The sequence below is a fragment of the Aptenodytes patagonicus genome, chromosome 1 (genome assembly GCF_965638725.1).
Source record: "Aptenodytes patagonicus chromosome 1, bAptPat1.pri.cur, whole genome shotgun sequence".
Classification (NCBI taxonomy): Eukaryota; Metazoa; Chordata; class Aves; order Sphenisciformes; family Spheniscidae; genus Aptenodytes; species Aptenodytes patagonicus.
In genome coordinates this window covers 70,653,373-70,677,574 of record NC_134949.1, presented here as the reverse complement: position 1 = coordinate 70,677,574, position 24,202 = coordinate 70,653,373, and the positions used below count along the sequence as shown (strand labels likewise).

The following is a 24,202-nucleotide window of genomic DNA, read 5'->3' as shown; positions in this document are numbered from 1 at the left end:
GTAGGCCTCCCTGGAGGCTTAGTGGAGTTGTGCTCGTGTAACTAGAAGCCTTTGATGACACTTGGTCCAACCTTCCCTGTCCCTAGATATTTGTTGGGAAAGTATTGAAATAAGCCTGAGTATACACATGTATCTCTGCACGGGGGAGGTAGGGGGAGGTGCAGTTGAAGTCCTGCAGATGTGTTGCAATGTCAGCTGGGTGTTTCACTTCAGAATATGCTGCTGTGCACACAGACCCAAGCAGCTCACCTGCTCTCCGTAGGTACTCGGGAACTCCTCTGTGATAACGCTGCTTTCCCTTCCAGCCTCTGGCACTATGAAGGGTTGTCCCTCCCTTCCCTAGCACCACCTCTTGGCTTTAAAGCCCCATTTGTAGGTTGTGTCACTCGACTGTCTTCTGTGTGTCTGTGGCAGGAAGGAGTTTCATGCCCCTCATTCACGTGAGTAGGGCCCTTCTTGCTGAGACAGTTGTGGTTTTCTCAGCTTTTTTTACGACTGCCAGTGTGTGATGGGCAGCCCTCTCCAGAAATATGGATATGCATCACTACGTATTTTCTACGAGACATGGCCAGACCCGTGAGCACTGCTGCAAGGTGTGGGTTTATGGGAAATTTTTTTCCTTTCATGCTTTTCTTTCTCACTCTTTTGCAGGGCAAGGACTTCTGGTCTGAAGCAGAGGGTGACAAGAGCTGCTCTCTCTGAAACCATCATGGAACAGGTTAGTTTCAAACGTGACTGAAGTCAGTGGTTCACAGTGACCAGTGGTTCTCTTGTGCACTTGTTCCGAGATACCTCAAAGGGGATGAGCCTCAAAAAGTGCTGGCTCGTGTCCTTCTCATCTTCCTCAGACTTCCTGCAGGGACGCTGACACTGCTTCTCTCCATCATGAAAACAGACAAAAAGTGGATGGAACCACTTAGTTTGCAAGCTGCTTCCTTGTTACCTCACAGTGACACTCCCTCTTTAAACTGCAGACTGGAGATGTAGCTATTTAAGAGAATACCATGTTTATTGGTTAAGCTACAGATTACTAAAACTAATAAGTCAAATTAATAGACACACCACTGTGATCAATTTATTGCATTGTTTTGTGCAATATTAATCACAATTACGAAGCTACTATTTATCACGCTTAAATCTTACTTAACTACGTTAAACTGCTATTGAAATGCCTATCATCCTCCTCACCCTACCTAGCGTTAGGGTACAATTATAACCCCCTTTGCTCTGCGCTCCCACAAGCCTTTTGAATATAAACCTGATGACCGGTCCTGTGGGTTGTTCAAGGGGATCGCCACTGGTGTCCCAGTGAGCTTGGGTCACCAGGTGAGCTTCACTGCTGTCTGTGAACATCCATGCTCAGATCATGGAAGATGTGCCTTCTGTTGATCTTTGATCATATACCTTATTTTGCATTTGTTTCCATTTTTGGACTCTCCTTTTTGTTGTCTTTGTTCCTCCCTTTCTCTGCCCAGTCTCCTCTCAAGTAAACAACCTGTCCTTAATTACTTTTTATGCATTTGTCCCAATTTTGCTACTGTTGTCTAGGCAATATGGGTCCTGTGCGATATTACTGAAATGGTTATGTAGATATAGGTGGCCTTGCAAGGTTTCACTCCTCAAAAGGTACCTGAAACTCCCTTTCAATTATCAGGTTCATCCTGGTTGCATATTGATTTCCCGATGCAGCTGGCAAGACAAACCATTCTACCGTAACCTTGATTCTTCTCCCTAGTTACAATTAAGCCTAAGCATTTTCTTATCTTACAGGCAGACAGTCTGCATACCAGAGTAAGGATGTTTTTCTCACTTTATTTCTGTGCTTACACAACATCCTGCTCTCTTAGCTGCTTAACTAAAATTATTGGACAGTGTCCTGGTTTTCTACAGAGGCCTTGGTTATGAGGCCGCATGTTCCGCTGTGACCTCTTGCTCACATCAATCTGACTACCTCATGGACCTCCTCAGCCTAACTAATTTGGGCACTCTGTGCTGCCTTGCTTGAAGGCGGCAGGGTGCGTGGCTGTGGAAGTGGCATGTGCCTGTTTACTGTGGGTGCACGTGCCAGTGTAGATGACACCAAACACCAATGATCTGGCATCTCACTGTCACTACTCTTGTGAGCAGGTGCTTGGCTCTCTACAGGGAGCTGAACAGTTTATTATGGAGCTAGTCGAGCTCCCTTTGAAGAGGGAGAAGAAATGTGAACCTTGGGGGTTTCTGCAGGCTTATGCTGTTACCTCTGTTCCCCACCTTGTTACTGCTATGCTCTGATTACCTTTAAATGGGGAGCTGCTGGCTTCATTATGCACAGGAAATAGTAGAATGCCTAATTCCGAAATAAATGGTAAAAACCTTCCAAACACAGATGTCTGAATAGGGGGAAGTGGGTGGTTTGTGCTAAGTACACATCTGTTTCAAAAGAGGAGCTCTGATCAGGGTTTCTGTCATTGCCACAGCTGGAAATGTGAGAAGGTGAGCTGACTCTTCCACCACTGGTTTGTTAGAACAGAGCCATCTGTCATTCACTATCAGACAGTTCTGTGTGGGTACACATCCAGGAGTTAGTGTGCATTTGTTGAAGTCTTGTGGACTCCCTGGCTAATGCTATTCAGGATGCCCAAAGGAGGCCAGAAAAAAGCTCAGGGTTGGAAAACAGCATACGTGTAGACCTTTTGAGTGGGACTTTTCCTAGGCGTGGGCTTAACAGTGATTTTCTTACGTTTAAGATCAATGGATCTGTCCGGATGGAGCATGTGCTGCTGTACACCTTCCTGGAGGTGTCCTCTGACTGTAACTTCAGAGAGCAACTGCATTCCCTGCAAAGCCAGGGGATTGTGCCTTTCCTGAAAGGCAGCTACTGTTATGATGATGAGGTGGAACTTCAGACTGATGGTAATCGGAGTGGCCACTTGCAGAATGGTGAGCTAGGTGAGCGCTCTTTTCTCCATCCTACATGCCTCTCTGAAGATGGTGTTCTTCTTTCCCCTTTTCCCATCTTTGCTGGTGGTCTGTTTCAGAGGAGTAATGTTTTCTCCATTGAGAAGCTTCACGGTGTGGCTGGTGGTGGTGGTGGTTGGGATTTTAATGCTTGGGATAAGACAGCTGGTGCTTACTGCTTTATCTCCCTGTGAATTTCTAGGGCACCTGTCATCCTGGGGTTTTCTCTGCAGCACATCAGACAAGGGCCACAAAGCTGGTACTAATGATTGCTGTCCTCAAGGAGTGTGATATTAAGCTGTTAAGTTAGGCCTCACACTGCTCATCAGGGAATATTGGTACTTGGGCTAGGATTTTGGAATGACTGTTGTTTTGGTACTGAGTGAATCCTTTTCTGCTCTACCAATGTGGTGGAAACTGTTCCTCAAATAGTTTATGGTACTGTTCCTGCTTTACTAGCCATCTGCAGGATGGCTATTGCCCCTTGTCGAGGATGTGTCAGCTGGCACATTGACCTCAACCTAAGCAGGGTGAGGAGGAACTGCTACAGTAAATAGCCCTCCCTCATACAAATCTGCATAGTCTCATGCCCCAAGTGACAATGGGAAGCTTTTCCAAAAGGAGATAGGACAAGGGGGAATGGTTTTAAACTAAAGGAGGGTAGATTCAAACTAGATACAAGGAAGAAATTTTTTACAATGAGGGCAGTGAAACACTGGCACAGGTTGCCCAGAGAGGTGGTGGATGCCCCATCCCTGGAAACCTTCAAGGTCAGGTTGGACGGGGCTCTGAGCAACCTGATCTAGTGAGAGATGTCCCTGCCCACAGCAGGGGGGTTGGACTAGATGACCTTTAAAGGTCCCTTCCAACCCAAACTATTCTATGAGATGCTGTATTTTAGATGGTGGTTAAGAGACAGGTCCTGACAGTCACTTGAAAAAAATCATGCACACTCTCTCACTTCCCCTGTCTAGGCAGGGTGTTGGCTGTAGCTGTCCTGTACAAATTTTGGCTGGAGATGTTATGACCTCCCCTGTAGTGTGTTTTGGGCAGGGTGCGGCTGCACTTTACCTAAACTACAGCTAAAAAACCTGTTTGCGCACTGTCTCTGGTAAATGAGCCGAGTGCACACAAGGGAGTTGTAGTGCGTATAGCTGTCACGAATGCACTATGATTGCGGGTGGGGTGGGAAGGAGGTTGTTAATGGAGATGGGCAAAATGCTATGGGTCAGCTTACCTGCACTGAACCTAGTCTGACTACAGCCTGTGAACTAAATCCTGCTGTATGCATTGGCAGTGCATGACCCTGAGATAAATGAAATTCTCCGGATCGTTGCTACTCAGCTCGCTGAGATTGGAGACCAGCTTGATAAAGAAATCAAACCAAGAACAGTAAATGATCTAGTGCAGCACTTTCTGAATGAGAATCTCTCTGGAGAGGTGAGTGAAAAGCAACCTGATTAGCAGTTCCCCTTTTAAATGTGCGTCCTTCCTCTGTGGTTTTGAAGCAGCAAGCTTGTAACATCTGTATCTTTGCTAGTTTGCTGCTTTAATGATTGCAGTCTCAAAATTTGGCCCAAACATTTCCCTTTGAAGATTTGTTAGAGGTGATGCTGTATCCTGTGGCAGCTGTTGCCCTGCAAATTGGGTTCCTTAGGCTCATCTCCTTTCTGCAGATGGTGAAATTGAGGTAGTTGTGGAGAAGGACTGACTTCCAGAGGCATTTTGTCCTCATTTTGTTGGCCCAATGGCTTATCTTTGAAAATCAGCTGTCTGGTTAAGGCTTAGTATTTGCCCTTAAGATCTTTGGACTTTGGTGTTGAGTCCCATATGTCTGCTGCTCATCGTGTGGGTAAAATTTGAGCAGTGTTAGTGCCCGAAGCTTTTGACTTGTGCTTGTTACTGAATACTGAAGAGACAGCAAGTAGTGAGACCCTAGTGCCATAACTGTTTAGTTCATAGGCTGTCAGTGTGTGGAGTAGCAGTGGGTTTTGGCCTGGATGGGTGACCTGCTGAGAAGGCCTCTCTAGGTGGCATCTCCACCTCTTTGATGCAGTTGCTCTCCCACCAATAGATGTGATGTAGTCCCTGCATCTAATGTGCTTCACTGCTCTGCAAAGGAAGTAGAGTTTGAGGTCCCCTGGGTTAGACATCCCTCTCTTTTTCTCTTTAAGGATTGGATCCACATCTGGATCAAGAGCCACAGTTTGCTTCCACAGAGCCTTTTTGGCATCTTCAAGATAACTGTGGCTTTCTGGCTTGTTTGGCTTTCTCTGCCTGTGAAGTTTCCTATGCTCTACAAGCTAATGCTGTCTTTGAATTGAGGGTCCACCTTTTTGCTGAAAAGGCGGGATTTAATGACTCCTAACAATCTTTTTCTGTTTTTTTGTGGTGTGGGTTTTTTCTACCAGGGTTTATCACCTGCATAGACTGATTCCAGCAAAGTCTGACCATTCCCCACTCCCGCTGTCTTGTTCTCCACCCAGTTAAGTTTCAGGCCTTCAAATTTATTGCCTAACCTTTCAGTCTTTGATAAGGCTGAGTCAAACCTAACTTCTGACCAGGTGGACCTTGCTTTTTCACATTAGTAGTGTAGCTTAGTGTGTGCATGTTCACATTGTCCCTCTTGGGAAACTGATCTTCCACTGATCTTGGGAGGAAGGCAGCATTCCATGCTTGAACACCTTCTCTAGCTCCTGCCTATGTGAAGGCTTTTCTATGAAACTCACTTTGCCTTCTTGCCAGTCCCCACCTAAGCTTGTACCCTGATCTTCACTGTGTTTAAGGTGGATTGCCCTTTCCTGGGAGCCCCGGGATTCCTGTGCTATTTCAGGACTTGGGCAGCTAGGTGCAAACCCTGGGGAGGGGGGGGCTGTTGCACCCTGAGTGTGTAAGGTGCTATCTAAATTTTCCAGTGGTATGTGTGTTGTCTCCCTTTCTTTTTGTCTTAGGTGAGCAGCTGAGCGCAGAGATAATCATCCTTATTGCCATCCAGGGTGTGTAACAGGCAGGCTGCCGTGGCCGGGAGGAAGGGGAGAGGCATCCTGTGAGGTGTTAGAACAAGCACATCAGTTACCAGCACAGTGCGGGCAGGCTGTGCTGAGACCCCTTTCTCCCACAGCTGTTGCACTGAGATCCCTCTTTTCCTTCCATACAGGAAATAACCCGGTACATGTCAGAGGCAGTGGAAGGGCTTGCACGAGCCCTCCCCTCAGACATGGAACAGGAGAAGGCCATGTTGGTGCTAGCGATGGTCTTAACTAAAAAAATTGCGAATACAATGCCCTCCCTTCTACAGCGTGTCTTCAGCACCACTGTGAACTACATCAGCCAACAGTTTCACAACTACATTGTCAGAATGGTGAGTGCTGTCAAACAGCTTGGTGCTAGTCACAGCCAGCCTCTTAGCCAGCCTAGGTTATTCCTGGAGGGGTGGCCTAGCTCTGAGCTGCCCGTGGTCTGCTGGTTTCCCTGTAGTGTTCTGGAGGTTTGGCCAGAAGGGAATGCCAGTCCCTGCAGAGCTCTGAAGGTTGATGTGCTGAGGGAGGGAGGCTTGAGGGGGGACGTGTCGCAGCTTCTGCTTGCCTCACTCTCACAGCAGCCGGTGAACAGAGTGCATCTGTTCTGTAGGGCAGAGAGAGGCAATTGCTCCTCTCCTCCCTGCAGTCTCTTCAGGGAGCTGTGCTGATAAGACTCAGGTTAATCATGCCCTTGGGAAGGAAAGCCTGACCTGAAAGCTCTGATGGCTGTATTTCCCAAATGTCTTGGGCCCGAGGTCTCTGCTCTTGTCTTCCTGGGCTCCCTAGAACTTGGCAGAACTGGAAGGGGAAAGGAATTGCCCCTGAGAAACAGCACCAGCAGAGGAACAATGAGAAATGGTTAAATGGGAAATGGCAGCTCCCTTCTTGTTCTCTGGAGCTGCAGCATAGGTGGGGAGACAAAACAGCTAGCAGTCAAGCCAGGGTAGAGGCTAGGGCATTTGGCCCCAGCTTCAGCAACTAACCTGTCAGGTGAGGGGAGAGGAAGAAATCCCCTCTCTGTGTGTGCGTGTGCATGCACACAGGCATGCACACATGTATACAAAGACTAGGTGGTACTTAGGAAAGATTTGAGAGCGGTCAGGGCTGTGATCCTGCCACCCTGTGGAACAGTGGTGAACCACTTAGTGGGGTGCTGCAGGTCTGTGGGACACCCCTGCACTGCAGCCTTGCCATAGACAGCGTTGGCAGCAACCTGCAGAGGGGCCCAGCTCACCCCATGTCACGAGACCAGGCAGCTGCCTCGCGCAGCACCCCTGTTCTCTGCCAGGCAGCAAGGCACAGTGTCACTGTGAAATGTCACTCAGTACTGTCCTCCCTTTCACTCAGCTTAGCTCAAGGGTACTGAGTTATCACAGAAGCCAGTCACTAGCGTAAGGGACTGGCCCTCATGCTGCCTTACTGCTCTGTGGAGTGCTGCCACAGCAGGCTAATAACACAGTGCAGGGAGAGCAGGCAAAGGGCTGCTGGGCTGATGGTTGTCCACCTACCCCAGTGTAGTAGCATTAGCAGTGGGATAGAGCTGGGCTGTTCCTGCGGGACTGCTTGTGCCAGCTTTCTCCCTGCTGTTAGCACAGAGAGGGGGGACTGAGGGGTGATGGCAGATGTGCAGCACAGCAGGTGGCAGAGTTGTGGCACGGTTTGTGGTGCTGGGGACATGCAGAGGCAGCTGCTGCCCCTCTCCAGGAGCTGCCAGGCTCCTCAGGCAGGTGGGCGCAAAGGCACAGGGCTTGCTGTGGCTCTACTGCTGTTAACGCTGGTTCTGTTTCTCTCCCTCTAGCTGCGTGACTGAGCTCTCCAGCCCTCTGTGTGAAGAATGTAGATTCATGAAGACTTTTGACTTTTCTTGATGTATGCAAATAACTTTCTGCTCTTAACTTATGAGAAACATAACAGCTTAACAGCTGTGAAAGGGAAGGCAGGGCTTCGTAGATAGGCTTTTTGTAGACTAGCACAGCAATGACAGTAGTGTGAGCTGCGTGCCAGCTCTGCCAGTACCTGTAAGGAGTAGTGCTCGCCCTCTCTCACTTTACAATAGGGTTTTTTCTTTTTTTTTCTTAGCAGTAGCAGGCTTTTTGCAGAACTCTGGCTTGTGCCTCCAGGGGAAATGCTGTGGGCAGAGAGCCTGCCCTCTCAATATTTTTTTTTTTTCCTAATCAGCTATAGCATTTTGCTTTAGTTACTCTCTTTCCAGCCCTGCTCCTGGTGCTGCAGCTGAGCCATGCTGAGTGTTAATTGTTCCCAGGAAGGCCTCAGGCTGTAGAATGGGTGGTTGATCAGCACAGATCACCAAGGGGAAAAGAAAAAATCAGGTCTGTCTTAGAGGGGAGCTGGCAGCAAGAGGAAACAACCCTAAAGGAGGCAGGGGTGTTTGGCCAGGGAAGGCTAAAGTAAAGATGCTTCAGTGTCGATCGCCATTAACCTGTGCTTGCTTGAAAAATAAAGCTGGACAAGAAATTGTAAAGAAAAGGGCAGGGGTACCTACAGGACAAATTTTTTCAGGGAACAATTTGGATATGCTTGAGGAAAAGTGTTTAGCTTTAGAATATCTTGATATAAAGAGAAAGAAGGTATTGACCTTGGATCAGGAACACTACCTAGCATCTCTTACAAGGGTATTCTAGTTACATCTCAGGTTGAACAAACTTGGACTCAGGTGGTTTGATACGTACCTGTAATCTAACACAAGGCAGTAAAAGCTTCACCTGTGATCCATCTGCCTCAGAAGTTTTGAAATGATGTAAATATCTTGTGGGTTTTTTAAGTTAAATAAAATTGTCAGTTCTCATGGCAATACAGCTCTTAAGAATTTCAATTTCCACCTGGATCTTTTTTTTGTTGTCAGTTTTTTGTGCAAGTTCTCATGGAATTCCTCTAATTTACTGCTGCTTATGATGCAGCTGGCAGCAATAGAGACACCTTGCATAAGCAAATCTTGCATAAGTAAACCACCTTTTTTTTTCCTTGTGCCTACACTAGAACATGGGGGGGGGGGGAAGCACAGAAGTAGTCTACACATTGTTTTTGAAAACTGTACCATTTATTAAAGTGCAACCTGGGGGCATGGTCTTACAGCAGTGTCCCATTAGCAGAGGGAAAAAATGTACATACCCCTTCACTTCAACTGAATATAGAACAATGAAGCTGCAAAGAACTTTCTTTTAAAGGTGGAAACACTTTTATTAACCAAATGGCACAAGAAGCTTTAGACAGTTTTCCCCAAGAGGGTTGCACTTGCATACTAAAAGGAACAATGTGACCAGTTCCTTGGTTAATGGGTGACTTGAGGACCGGTCAGGGTCTCTTCCCCCAGGCAGGCCTCTTGAGAACAGATTTGGAAATCCCTGCAAGTCCGTCACTACCTGCCTACACCCAGCAGAAGCCTAGTGGAAGACATCCCCTAACGTGCGTGCTTCAGAGTCAGTCCCATTAGTCTTTGCTACTTAACAAATCAAGTGGCATTCTTTCTTTTGGTCTGAGTGGGTTTTAGCTTTACACTTGAATAAAAGCTTACGATGCAAGTTAAAAATGGGGAGAGACCCCCTAAAGGTACAGCAGTAAGATGCATCCTCTGCAGCTTGTTCTGTCCAAATCGTATAGCGTTCCTTCCCTCCCCTGCAGATACTGCAAGGAGATGAAAAGCAGCTTCCACTGGAAGCTAAGCGTAGCTCCCCCACTTCTACAGCATCACCATAGACCTCTAGCTAGGAGGAAGCAAGTCAGCCTACCTAAGAGACACAGAGAGGGTCCGCTCTGAGTAGGGAAAAAAGCGATAAACTTATTTAACTTAAGGAAGCAGATCTGAGGGATGTTGTGTTGTGGTTCCCCTGGATGTATTGGTAACACTACAGCTGAGCCCTTCCAAGCTGGTGCCCTTCTCATTCCCCAGCCAAGTACACTACTCAGGAGAGTTCACTTCAGCAGGCGCAAACAGGGTACGCTTGCCTCGGGCTAGCCCTGCAGTCCCGGCTCCGTGTGGGCCTGAGAGCCAGCTCTAATGGTGGCTTAAATCTTAGAAACGCCCCCCCCCTTTTTTTTATGCAATACAGAGCTTGCACTTTGAAGCACAGACACATACATGCAGTCAAAGCCATACTGTTCTTGTAACCTTTCTAGTGCCAAAATTAAGCAGACCAAGCCAAATTAAAGTAATGCACAGCTTCTGCCTTCAATAGGTGCAGGAGATAATGTGCCTCACCCCTCTGTGTTTCACTGGGACACACTTTCTCCTGTTGTGTAACCTGCTGGAGTAAACACTACTCCTACTGTGTGTGTCTGCTCTTGTTGGAGTAGACACATGGGGATGAGCTGACCTTCAGTACATTTCATGCCTGGAATGAGACATTCTACTGAAGACCTGGGCTCTACCTAGGCATGGCAGCTGGGGCTGTGTTCACCCCTCCACCCCACCCCCCCCATTTCACAGCAAAATAGTCTAGTAATTACACTCTCAAATTCCATAGCATGAGCTTGCTCTGGTTCAGTGAGTGAGAGCCTATGCTGCCAGAAGCACTTCTATTTTTTGCCAGAATAGCAACTTCTACCTTACTAGGGATTTGCTAGTACTGCCATACCACTGTAGCTGAAATTAAATCTGGGAAGGCTTATGACCTCAGATTATTTTGTCTACTACAATCATTAAAATGAAAAAAGACCAAACTTCAGAACCTCGCTTGTTTAGTACTAATGAAATTTCTCATTTGTGACCATTAGAAAGCAAAAAGTACAGTCCAAAGTGTTAGCCTAGCTGTGATCAGAGCTACATGAAAAGGAAGGAAACGGGATTCTGGCAACAGAACTTGCCCTATGCAAGAGCACTCGGCACTACAGCTTTCAACCGTCCCTTGAGCTGCAGATGCCCGAGCACAGCCCCCAGCCAGGATGAAAAAAAAAAAATCAAGCCCTCACAAACAGCAAGGATGGCTTCTTGGAGTAGTAATTCGCTCTCTAGAAGGCAGGTTAGGAAAGAAACAACCAACTGCAAACACCACAACAACAAGCTCTTCACCTCCAGCCAGAAGTCCAAAACCAGGTGCAATACTAAACAGAGAACGTGCTTCCACTGCATCGTCTGGCTCTGAGCTTCTGTTCAGACTGGTAAGTACCTGGAGCAGGCAGCTGCCTAATGACTCCCATCTGAATGGACAGAAGGCTGCAGAAGTGTTGCTTGTTGCTCTAGCTTGTTTCACTGGGCCAGACCTAGTATTTTAGATCTAAGTTATTGTCAGTATTTTTCAGCAGCCGAAGTAGCACCCTGAGAACCCCTACTCAGCATCCACCTAGCCCAACAAGAACCGAAAGCCTAAGTTTTCAAGCCACCTCTCTGTGTCTGCCCAGCGATATTCTGATTTTGCCCTAGCTGAGCAGCTCGGCACCGCTGTGCCAACTACAGCCCCACAGCCTCGATCTTCTGAAGTTTAAGGGACTCGGGAGGCAGGAGTCCACCAGGCTCTTGCACAGCGCACGGCTGCAACAGGCAGGGACATGGCTCTGTGTCTGCGGTTTGGGCTTTTATGCAACAGAGGGATTCTGGGTTTCAGTCTTTGCTCCCAGCCTGTTGTTCCAGGAATGCTTGCTGAAGGAAGACCTTGCTCAGCTCCCAGCCGCAACACCCAAGTGAACACAGCCTAGAGTTAAGCACAACTGAGATCTAAGTTGCACCTTATCCTGAAAGCCTTTTCCTTGCCAGTTCCTTATTTAACATGCTACCCACTGCAGTTCCGTAAGTATTTCACACTTTTTTTGTAGATCCAGTCCTCTGCTGTTTTAGCATCTCAGCTTTAGGGTGTGCTGCAGACAAGGATAAAGTGAAGAAAGATTGGGTCTAAGGTAGATATTTTATTAAGGTACAGGCCACTCGAGGACAGATACTGAGGCACTTTTGGGAAGGGGATAAGCAACACAAGTGAGAGTAATTCTATATGCCCTTTCATAAGTATATAGCTACTGCCTTTCCTCAGCCAGCTGCAAGAGATCCACTAAAAAGAGGTCACATCACACGGTTCAGGGTGATTAGACCCTGTGGTTTAGGATTACTTTTATATACTTGAAGATAGGGGAAAAAACCCCACCACCTTCCATTTTCTAATTCACACCTATAATAGAGCAAGCAGCCTGGCACTCAAGTCTGTAAGAACGCTGTCATCTGAGCTTACCCGCCCTTTGGTGACTTCCACAGGGCCTGTCCCAGCTCTGACCACAGGACTCCAGATGAGTGTTCCCAGAGGAAAGAGACGCATACGATAAATTTTCTAAATGCATGGTCAGTGGCGTGGGGGAGAAGACGGTACAAATTCTTGCTGACTTGTCAAATCTCTAAGACCCTAAAATGAGAAAAATATAAAGAAGGGACCAAGCAACCAAAACACATGGTGCAGCTGATGCTCCGTTAAATGTAGCAACACACCAGATACTCGAGGCTTTCGCCCCACCATGAAAATGCTTAACAAAACAACGTCATCTGTTTTCCTTGCTACTGCTGCCACCTTCTTCTCACTGCTGTGTGTGGCAGACGACACTTTTTATTTAATGCCCCACTGGGCTCCTTACGCCAACAAGCTAGGGACTTCTTCCCTAGCCGGCGTGGATTTATTGTCTGTCCTGTACCCATCTCCCACACGACTACTGAAACAACCATGTACAGAGAAGAGCTAAAAGAACACCTGACCTGACCTCGCCCCCCCCCCCGCCCCCCAGTTTGTGCACAAGTTATCCAGAATGTCCAAAAAAATCCATCTCTGCTTCAGAGTGCATGTGGGTACTTCTGTGTAACCCACTGCGTGGCTGCAGATGGGGGATGTCCCAAATGTAGGTGCATCATCTTTCGGAAGGAGAGGACGTAGGTCGGGTTAAGAACGGCCCTTCTCCCACAGAGAACGTACCCGGAGAAGAAACCGAAGCCGTCAGCAAAGCAGCAGGAGAGGGGCAGACCTGCCCCCACTTACCGGGCAGTAAAGCAGCCCTTGCCACATAGGAACAACCAGGTACCCTCACAGACTGCGTCACTTGTCAATAAAACACTGTTGCCACATGTGAAATGAAGCGAAACTGCAAACGTTCATGCACATCCATGACAAAAGGAGCATAAAGACACCTCTCCATGCGAGGGAAGCTCCCGTGAGGTGCCAGGAGAGGGAACCGCGGTGGTGGGAAGGCAGACACCGGGGAGTCCGTGGCGTGAGGAGGTCCCAGTGACCAGTTCTGGGCACACAGCACAGCAATGACGGTACCAGCAGGGCACCAGGAAATGGCAAAAAAAGTCAATTCCATTTTGCAATATGGTAAAGGGTTTCTTTTTGTGTTAAGGCCAACCTGCTACCTTTTGTACAGGGAAAAAGAGCAATCAATGATCAACAGTAAAGTCCAGAGCTCCAGAGCTCCCGAGTTCAGTCCACAGCAGCAGTACATACGTGACAATCCTTCCTCTCAGTATTCAACTTCACACACACACAGTTCAAAAATCCAAGAAGTTTTCTAAAAAATCCACTCTCAAAAAAGCTTAAACAAAAAAATTTCCTCAGAATCTGCCAGGTTCCTACTGACTTCCCAGCATCCTGGGATATATGGGTGGGATAGGAAAATATAGCAAGAATATCGTAAAATAGAGAATGTGCTAAAATCTCTTCATTCTCAGATCACTTAAGAACAGGCTCATTACGAGACGTACTCTAGATAAGGTTATTTAGAAATAAAGTACCTCGTCTTTGTGCTTCATGAAGAGTAAGCTTCCCATAAGCTCGTATTTCGATTTTTACATTATCCCAAGTTCCCTTTCACCTACCTCCATCTGGTCTAAGCCACAGTGCCAGCACGAACCCTGAGAGATGCATCAGTAGTTTTGCCTGGAAAGCCTAAGGTCTTGCCCACAGAGCTGCCGTACAGACAAGGACAGACACAGGACAAGGACAGACACAGAAACGTGCGCTGGAAGAGGAACACTTGTGGTTGGATCCGACTATAACAGCTACTAGGAAGAAAACTGACTCTATCCCAGTCGAAACCAGGACACTAATACGCATGGCAATACTTAAAAAGGTTTCTCTTCACACACATTTGAAGTGGCGTGACTGCAGGAAGAGGGATTTACTTTTTGCCAAAGTAACTCTCTCATCATTTGTGAACCCACAAGTTTAGCTAATTACAGATTCAGAGTCACAAAAGAAATCGCACTGAACAACACTCCGGGTCAGGTCAGGAACAGGCAGATAGAGGAGACGTTTAATGCTGTTTTGCTCAGTTACTAGAATCCATTGCCTTATGTATCTGGGATTCTGTCACAGCCGGGACCGAGTTAGGACTAAATACGCTCTGTGCTTAACCTGGGAAAGACGATACAGACTGCAGCGTGACACAGGACAACGTAGCGTTTAACCCTTGAATGGCACAGGAGGCATCGGCCTCACTTGCACGTAGTTTTGCTGTATCTTTGCTGAATATACCCTGGGATCAGAGTACGGATCAGAACGGCACCGTGTCCAGCATGAATTTTGCACCTCTGGTAACTCAAGGGTGGCAGTAAAGTGGGGGCCGGGCAGGAGCGGAGCAAATGGATTCTCAAACCAGCGAAGGGCAGTGTCCCTCCCACCCTCCTGGGCACCTCTCCCCCAGGAACACCAGGATGCTCAGAGATAATACAACTATAGAGAGGCAGCATCTTTACAGGATGGGGCTCCAGTAAATGTTAGGGGCCAAAACTGGTGTGAGCAAAGAGGTAAGAATGAGCACTCTCCCACTGGGGCTTAGGAGGAACCTGTGAGGTTACGAGGAGCAGTGCTGTACCTGAGAGGAAGCCGAGACAAAAGGGAGACCAGCCTCTCGCTACAGGACTCAAGTTGGCTAATGTTTGTTAGGGAGGGCTCGGGGGTGCGACGGGAAGTGACAAGACAGCGCAGCTGCAATAGCGGTCAGTCTGAGAAGCCAAAAACTCCAGGGGTTGGCAGCAGCTGGCTCTCCCCTTCCCCTGGGGATTCTCTGTTCCAGTTCCTAGAGTATGAGCACCCCCTTCTTCAGCACCTGCGCTTAAGTTCTTAAATTTGCAGATTTTTTTTTTTTTTTTTTTTTAAAAATACCCCTGTACTTTAATCACGAAAAACCAGTCCCCGCCCCAATTCTACTAAAAACATGATTGTCCATAGCTGGAGGCTTATTGAATGACCTCACCCCATCACCATTAAGTTACTCAAATGTCCAATTAAACAGCAGGCAGCTCAACCTTTAGGTAACACAACTACAAAAATTGGATCGTGCTCTCTTCTCTCCCCCCCTCCTCCTCCTCCTCAAGAGAGCTCCGTTACTTTTTTCTAAGCGCCAGTGCTACTCCGACTGCTACAGCTAATATAGCTACTGCAGCAGCCCCACCGTACAGCAATATAGATTTCCCTTCCGGCAATAAGATAGGCTTCTCCTCTGCAGCGGAGGATTTCTCTTCTATTTCTTCCAAACGGCCCTCTTTCCCCACTTTTTTTTCCCCTGGAAGCAGTATTTTCTCAGGTTCTGGTGCAGCCTTTTCTTCTGATGGGACTAACTTTGGGACAGGTTTACTTAAATCGGGGATTTCAGGTTCAACAAGCTCTTCAGCCTCTTTTCCCTTTTCCTCCTGTTTTGTATGCAGAAGTGCGGAGGGGTGTGCTTTTTCAACAGCAGCAATTTCAGCTTGAGGTTTTACTTCCTGTAAAGAAGCAGGGGTTTCTGGAAATGCTGCCTGCATGGTCTCTGCAGCGACGGCTGACACCACTGCTTCCTCAATCCCCTCCGGTATCTCTTCCTTCTCCACGTGAACAATATCCGAGTTGGAAGAGTTGTTCTCACTCCTTTCTTCACCCCCTCCGTTGCTGTCCAGGCTTTTGACTTCTTCAGGATCCATGGCCACTTGCTGCCAGGACTCGGGTCCCAGGGAGACTGGCAGGCTCTCTGTGTGCCAGCTCTGACTCGCTGACAGGGAGACGGGCAGGCTCTCCGACTGCCACGACGTGGTCACCGTGGGGGACTCCGGGGGGCTCACCTGTCCCGAGTTGTCACTGGTCAGGATGTAGATGTCATTACTGTCCTCTGCGATGAGCCCGGGGTACTCTTCCTCTTCGGATTCCAAAGTAAAGACCGTCCCCTACGAACGAAAAGGAGGACACAACACGTGAGCGATGGCTTCAGCATTACCTCCCCTGTATGGGAAGGAACAGGACACCTGGAAACTTAGTGGGGCTGGAAGAAAGATGAGAGGGCCTCTGCAGGAGCAGCAGTTGTCTGACCTACATTTTAGAAGAGATTACAAAACCCAGCTGGTGCAGCTGGCATTTCCAGAGAATGGAACCACTTTTAAGAGCTTTGCTGGGAGCTCCTCCTTTCCTTGACATTACTGCACCGCCGAGTACATCACCAAAACATAGCACGTGGGCGTTATTAACCAGAGAACAAGATACCAAAGTCTGAAACCAAACTGAAACAAAACAAGAAACACAAGTACATGAGCCCAGCTGAATACCACTCCCTTCTCCATTTTGTGCAAGTGCTCCGTATTGCTTGTCCGTTTTCATCTAACAGTGTTTCTCTTACATTAATTTTATCACATTTCCAGTGCTATCTGAAGCCTATATTTCTGCTTTGTACCAAAAAGCTGGAATCTACAGTAATTCTAGTATTTTACTACAAACAAATTTAGCTATTCTTAAATGAGTTCACTTTCCAAGACTGTCATCGTAACTTTGGCTACACAACTTAAGTTAAAACAAACAACCGAGCACAGACATCCAAAGATGCTGACAGGGTTTGCTTGTTTTTATTTAGCTAGGAAAAACCTGTAGGCTTACTAAAAATTTGACAGCGGGCTCCAGTTAGAGAAACTGCAAGTGCAAAATACTGACTGATTCCCTCCTTACAGAAAGAACAGCACTGACGATCCTAGTCATGCATGGACTGCTGAGTATGTAACACAGAAGAGATTTGCTTCAAGGGGAAAGAGGAAAAAAAATTAAGTGCAAAAGAACCTAAGATGGGTGTGATACCAAGAACGTAAAAACAAGAGACGGGCAGAGAGGAACCCCGAAGTTTGCTATGCCATATAATAGAAGTCTGTGAAACCATTAACAAAGATTCAATTACTTTCTTCTCTTAACAAAAATTATTTGAACATTTTATCAAGTACTGCAGTGCTGGGAGCCCCTTCTATGCAAATTCCTTGTTCAATTATCGAGCTTTCCTGTACAGTCCCATCATAACATGAAGGAAAAAAAAAAATCTAAAATCCTTTCATCCTCTCTCTCTCCCTGCTCCTTTCCACACGCAATAGTTCTCCTAAAGCACTCCAAGCAGTTGTCCCCCTCTTTTTTAAACCCTTCCCGACACCTGTGAATTTGGGGGTTGGTTCTGCTCCAGTCTCCTACCGATGGTTTCCCATTCCAAGATACCTCCTCGGTTGTTCCACAACTTTTTATGGATCCACGCAGTGGAACTGATGCAAGTTAAAACCAAACACATTCTTTATTTTGCTGAGTCGTTTTTAACCCTGATCAGTGTCCAGTCTGGCCCACTGAGATGCCCCAGTGTGCGAGCACGACCAGGGGTGGAGCAGGGCCAGCAGCTGCACCTGCTTGCACTGATGCCAAAAGAGCCGAATCAATACCAGTGCCCTGCTCAGACAGCAGAAGGAAAATGCATTTCAGCTTTGGTAACTCCCAATTATCACTTAGTTCCTAATATGCAAGGAGTTCAGGGCCTACAAGTCAATGGTTTCTAACTTTGAGCAGGCATACTCACAGAGCTCGTAGCGCCTGGGCCAGCAGCAATGCACTTTTCTCTCGGGGAAGCACAAGAGGCCCAGACTCTCCACAGACACGGGTGTACTCTCCACAGAGACACCAGACACACTGCAACTCCTCACTTCCCTAGAAGGGGGAAGGATCTCCACACACACAAAAAAAACCCACCAAAAAGCGAGCTGGCAGGCACAGGAGAGACAGCACAAACACTGCTGGTCACTGGCAGTAGCTGCAGCGAGAGCAAATGAAGCAGGAGTGGACCCCTGGCGAAAGCACTAAACTGGCACTTGAGAGAGCCGTGCAACTTACGGCAGTACGCTTTAATCTTTCACGGTGGAAATTACTACCATATCAGTAAACTTTGTGAAAAGGGGTCAGTGGAGCCTGAGTTGAGTATGGGAGTGAGGTTTCTCTATCCACTCCCCAAAAACACCTTGCCATTTCGCAAAACTTGATGGACCCATTCCTGGAGACTTTGGTACAACGGTGGAGGCTGTAGTACAGGACAGCACTGGGAATGTAAGGATTTTATAATGTATTTTGGCAGGGGTGGGATGTAAATCTCATCTTCTCAACCCGTGGAATTTTGGAAGATATTTGTGCATGAGCAAAGGAATCTTGTAGAACACTTCAAAAGGAACTTTTCTTCATAAATGCCTTTAAATTGCTTGGATGCAGGAAACATCATCCAGCTCGGTAACGTGTTCCGAAACTCTAAAGAGAAATGATGCACAGAGTTCCTCAGGGGAAGAGTTAAAAGCGATCAAGCCGTTCACTAACCACTTAAGGATCACCACAAAGTTTTGATTCAGAATGAAATAAAAATTAATAAAGCATTACATTTGTCAAAATTTTCAGACACCACACACACGCCAACAAACCCAAAGCAAGTTCTGCTCTGCAAGCAGTGACTGACAATTCAAGACTCCAGCACCCTCTTGAAAGTCATGTTTCACTAGAAGAACTAAGTTTTTTTTTTTTAAATGCAGCTCAGGCCATTAAAACAAAATGGAGCTCCATGACCTAGGAGGAAGCAACCAGCATTGCAAAGTAAGGGCAATGGAAAAGAAGAGCCAAGAAACTTAAGTAAAGGCAGAGGTTACCAGATCCAAAGAGACCAAATACTGAGCAGTGTGGGCCAGGGCTGCTGCGCAGCACTTGAGGACAGGACTCCACATGCAGCACTGACCTGTCCTGTTCCAGCAGACACTCGAGAGCAGCACAGCCGGGAGAAACTCGCGGTGGTTAGCTTCCGCCGCCCTGTGCTGAGAATGGAGAGGCAGCCCACTGCCCAGACACTGAGATTGTACATTCACTCCTTTGATCATCAGCATTTTCTCTGGATGTTGATTAAGTAGGAAATAGTCTCACTGTAATACAAGCTACTAACAGGCACCTATGATCACAGCAAATTTTTTATTTCCACAGGCGATAACAGACTCAGAACAACAGCAATTAAACAACAAAATAACTAGGGGTAAAACCTGCAATCTTGTGAACCTCTATGCTACCCTCCTCTCTGCTCAGCTCTACCCTTCCACAAATCAGAATGAATTTCTTTCCCATCCACAGCACAGCACAACAAACCAGACTACGCCTGTGATCTGATGCTAGCAAAAGGAACAGGGACACACACAACTGATAACAGCTCTTCTCTTAACATACCACTGGAAGTGCACCCATGCTGCTGTGACTGGTTCAACATGAAGCATATAGAAAAATATTCCAAAACCACACCATGCTTCTATGGGCTTGTGAGCTCTGGTGATTGTAGCAAACCACTTTTCAGTAATAAACTAAAAAAAGCACTGACTACGGCCATATTCAGATGGCCTAAATTCCCCTGAAGTTGCATACTGTACAGTGGCGAAAGCCAAGCGCCTTTGAGCAGTGACTCAGCAGCCCACGGTAGGGAGGAGGGAGCCACCTATAGTCAATGGGGACAATCGGGTACAGAGACTGCAGTGAAATTTAAGCCATCCTGATACTTCTCAATATGTATTCCTCCAGCCTCTGCGTCTGCTCTATTCCTGATCCACCACTCTTAACTCTTCCCTTTCCTCTCACAGGGAAAATGAAAGTTGTTCTTTAGAAAGAACCCACAGATGATTTGACCATGATAAAAATGAACAAGTAATATAGACAAAGTACCACCACAGCTACTATGTGGACCGGTAGGTGCCCAGGCCCAGCAAAATATCTTAGCTCAATATGATGTAATGCCACATACTCAGCAGGTTAACAAACAGATGGGGAGGCAACATTGACATACAAGGATCGGGCATTAGTTATTCTAGTTATTCCCACCTATCAGGGCATTTTTTAAAGGCCATGTGCTTTGCCAAGAACTTTCACTGGAGATACGCTTCTCACAAAATACAGGTAAGATCTGGGCATAGGCTGAGAGTAATGTGCAGGATAAACTGCTTTGGAGAGGGTAAGGAAATGAAGGGATGGCAATACGGGGAACATGGGCAATCCTCAACATTTCAAATACTTCATGAATACGTGTACCAACACTACACACCCATCCTGCCTTCAGGAGAAGGGAGGGCCTAAGAGGCTCAAGCATTTTATTGTTCCTTTTCCCACGCAGACTGCACTGACCTCAAAAGAGTTATCAGTCACTGGCTCCCTATAAATCAGAGCCTTATAAAGCCTGGCTGATTCCTTTCTGTCTTTACAGACAATCTAACTTCCGTGTCAGTGCCTCGGGGACACAACTCTCCAAGCTTGACAGATCGCCTGAGGTTGAGAAATCTGGGGGGAACCTAACATGCTGAGTGTCAATGGGTAATTTCACTACTTTTTCATTAAAAGCTTATGAAGTTTTAATCGAAAAGCCAGCCAGTAATAGGCATTATTTAGGATACATTATTAGTATTTCTTGAGCTGAATTAAGAGTTAATTCAGAAAGTCAAGAGGATAAAGCTAGGATTTTGTGCTGATTCAGTTGAGGTTTGCACTTGTTTGTAGTTTGGGTTTTTTTTTTTTCTTTTAAAGCAGCTGCAGTAAAAACTTAATGACATTTAGGACAATTCTCTTGATTCATCTACAGATGTGACCCAGAAGCAAAGCTCCCACAGATTAATTCAGGACAGGATGGAACACGTGGAAGGATTTTTCATAACCTGAGGCCTTAGATAAGCCCTACGCTTTAGATTTAACGGTAAATAAGGAATGTATGTAAGCATTTCTTTATCTGCTTTGTTTATTGTAAACGGATAGTCTACTGCTCCAGACCAGAACAGAGTTCCTCTGTTTCAAATTTGGGATGGGAGACTTGCAAATCTGGAGTGTTTTTCCTCATCCAGCATACTTACAGAACCACATCATGTATGTCTAGAGAAGCAAGAGTAAGTCCCTCACCGCAGCACCCTGCCACTCCTGATCCCAACCACTGCCACCTGAGGGAAGCGTTGGCACAAATTATGGTGAGAACTGGATAGTTCCCTTCTTGGCTAAACTCAACAAGGATGGTCCACAGCACATGAGGCAGTCTTGAGGAGAAGATCGACTTAATTCTGTCGAGGTGGCATTTGCAGACCTCAAAAAGGAGCTCTAGAAGTCAGTCACTGTCCTCAGCCTATGGGGTTTGACTTGTAGAAATGTTCCACAAGACTTCTGCAATTGACAGAAATCACTTTTAACGAATGTGCTGGACTAGCCCTCAGGATAGGTTATAGCCATTATGCTGCAGGGTGAGCTACACTAGACAACTGTAAACTGGTAACAAAATAATGAAAAAAAAAATCTGAAAACTCCTCCAATAAGTAGAACCCATCAGTTTGGATTCAGCTGTAGTCCTGCCAGTGTCAATAATCTGAACCTTGCTGAAAAACACTCTCGGCAGTGGATTCAGAACGCTACCAACCTTTAACATATAGTAGGAAATTGCTACTTAAAAACACCTGTCAAGTTTCAATTATGATTTAAAGACAGCAAACATAAGGAAAAAAAAAGACTTGGAAACTGACTCTCATGATGACTATACTATTTTTCATAGTTTTCTAATAGGTCTGTTATTAATTGTATACAAACAAGCTGACTTACTAACTATAGTAGTTATTTTTGCTAAACAGCAAAAACTAACTCCACATAAGAAAAAAAAAAATCCTTATTTACCAGAATAATAATTTCAGCCTGATTTGTGTAAAGCTGCTTCTGGTGGAAATAGATACTCAAATCAATATTCTGAATGTCTCAAAGATAAAAGTAACTTTTTTTTCCTACAAAAATAGAAGGAATAGTAGTACATACTGAATCTGTAATAGAGATGTTATTAGCTAATGAATGGAAAGAGATCGCCATTAAGGTGTCCAACAGAGCATTTACTGCATCTTAAAGAAGACTTTGAAAGCCCTGCCCTGTAAGCTCAGGAGACCATACACATGCAAATCGACTATGTCTAATTGCTGTGGATGCTGTGTGTATTCTTCTAGGGTTTGGTTTAGTTTTGTTTTAAGCGTTCTGAAAAGCTCGACTGGTGTCTCTGGTTCAGTTCTTAGAGAAGTATAAACAGGCAGGCAACAGTTAAGTCTGTTACCACAAAAGGAATGATGTGGATAGGCAACTCATACAAAACTCATCTCCAAAGATGCTAAAAAGCCCCCAGAAAAGCTATACAGCCCAATAAGCCACCCATACACCCCAGATCTTGATTTTGTCCAGTAGAAGCAAAAATTCTGTATACAGGTCAGAGAGGAGTGCCACCTTGCGGGAAAAAGTATCTATGTTCCCTGAACTTTTTTTTTCCCCCTGAAAATAAACAGACCCACATAAAATCCCCAAGAAAACGTGGGGATTGGACACCCCAAGTGGCTTGAGGCACAGGAGGAAATGCTGGCAGAACGCAAACATTCCAGGAGAGCAATCTTTACCATGATAAGAAATTCCAAACAGTCAACACAGCTAGGAAGTTTCTTATGCGAGAGTACTGACTTTATCTTGTAACATAACCTATCACAGAGAGAAATGAGGTTCAGTCATTACTTTCCTCGCATCGACAGCATCACAGAGACAGTATGAGTACTAGGAACCCATCAAATGCATCTGTGCTTAAAATCTAGCGTCTGAAAAACAAAATGCAAGGAGTGATGAACTGGTCTGTGTCCAGGGATCCCAAGAGATCTCCCTCTGGGGAAATAAGCAAATTTCCCACAATAACAGATTTCCCCAGAGCTGGGAATGCGCTTGTCATATGATTTCTAGCTATAATAGAGGAGCAGCCTCTATTGTGGTGAAGTGCTGCCTGTGCTGAGGGCTGAGCAGGGGAAAGCTGTGCCCACGGACGGCTGCTGGGGTTGGGACAACTTCACTCCCACCTGCACCGACCGGGCTGCAGTTCCATCCACTCTTGTGCCTCCGTCCGCAGCCCCACTATGCCATGCCTCTTCAGACCGTCACTGAAGTCAGACCTGACAGCGTTACCCCACTAATCTTTCAGAGAAATGGATTATAAAAGGGGCAGCTGATAACACCAGATCTAGAACAGTACATTAAAAAAAAAAAAAGTAACAAAAAGCCCTAGGCATTTATTGTAGCATTCATCTTTGTGAAACTGTCAAGATAGGTGGAGCCAAGAAAAACAGAGCAGAGTCCACAAATAGGACTGTACTTTTTATTAAGGGAAACAAAAAAAAAAAAAAGGAAAGAAGGTCGTGTGAACCAAATCAAACCACACCAATATTGCAGCCACTGCTCTCATCCCCTCCAAGGAACGCTTTAGCTAGAACAGCCTGCAGAAATGATCCTATTCCTTCCCCTGCCCTCCAACATAACCTCTACTACCTGCAGAGTCAGCACCAAAGCAACACCCTTTAAGGTTTCAGCCTTATTGGTTTAAATTGAAGTAAATTCAGTTATTTAGAGACCAATTCTTCAGACAGACCGATTTGAAGTTGTTGGAAGGGAAAAAAGAAAGGAGATATAGTTGCTCCTTGACCATTTAAGTTCCTTCTCCTTCAGCCATAGGGCCTAAAAAATAAAAAAATCTATTACTGTACCAAAGAAGTTACATACAAATAAAAGTGGATGTTTCACTGCAGTGTTCCATGATACAAGCATAAAGTATAATCATTTTGAAAGGAAAACTCCTTTCTAGAACTTCTCCAATTAGATTGCCCTTTCTCGCATCTCTACCGTATTAAACTTACTTATTTCTCCTCCAGTGGAGCACGTCTCTCTATTTCTGCACTGTCATTCTCAAGGCAGACACCTGGACCACTGCAGAAGGAGATTTTAACCTCCAGTAGCGCAAACTGACTGCCTCGCTTCCCCAGGATGACAAGTGTCTCTCTACTCTTTTTCTCCTCCAGATTGTTAACAGACTCTAGTACGCAGATTATTCAATCACCAGCAGCAAAGAAAATGTCAAAGCTGCCAGAAAAGCCCAAGACAAAACACTGGAAACAGAGAACAACTCTTCTAAGGCTGAGATAAGAAACTGTAAACGCTACGCATATTTCAAGCAAA

General features: G+C 46.1%; 2 protein-coding genes across 9 annotated transcripts in view; one reads left to right on the top strand and one right to left on the bottom strand.

Moving 5' to 3' along the window:
- BCL2L13 (BCL2 like 13) overlaps positions 1–24,202 on the bottom strand; it is an 80,676-nt gene that overhangs the window by 25,817 nt on the left and 30,657 nt on the right. For 3 of the 8 annotated variants that reach the window (XM_076341749.1, XM_076341738.1, XM_076341759.1), the window contains one exon: positions 8,997–16,080. The exons of 1 other annotated variant lie outside the window; for it this stretch is intronic. In XM_076341749.1, the coding sequence (XP_076197864.1) occupies positions 15,268–16,080 (813 nt within the window). In that variant the 3' untranslated portion in view covers positions 8,997–15,267. Of the gene's footprint in view, positions 1–708; positions 988–8,996; positions 16,081–24,202 lie in introns of those variants that run through there. 4 more of the 8 variants (XM_076341778.1, XM_076341768.1, XM_076341803.1 and 1 more) reach the window with 4 other exon arrangements.
- BID (BH3 interacting domain death agonist) lies at positions 658–8,787 on the top strand. The gene is made up of 5 exons (XM_076341816.1): positions 658–718; positions 2,730–2,931; positions 4,238–4,380; positions 6,098–6,301; positions 7,759–8,787. Exons 1-5 carry the CDS (start codon positions 710–712, stop codon positions 7,768–7,770), a joined length of 570 nt encoding a protein of 189 aa, XP_076197931.1. The 5' UTR covers positions 658–709; the 3' UTR covers positions 7,771–8,787.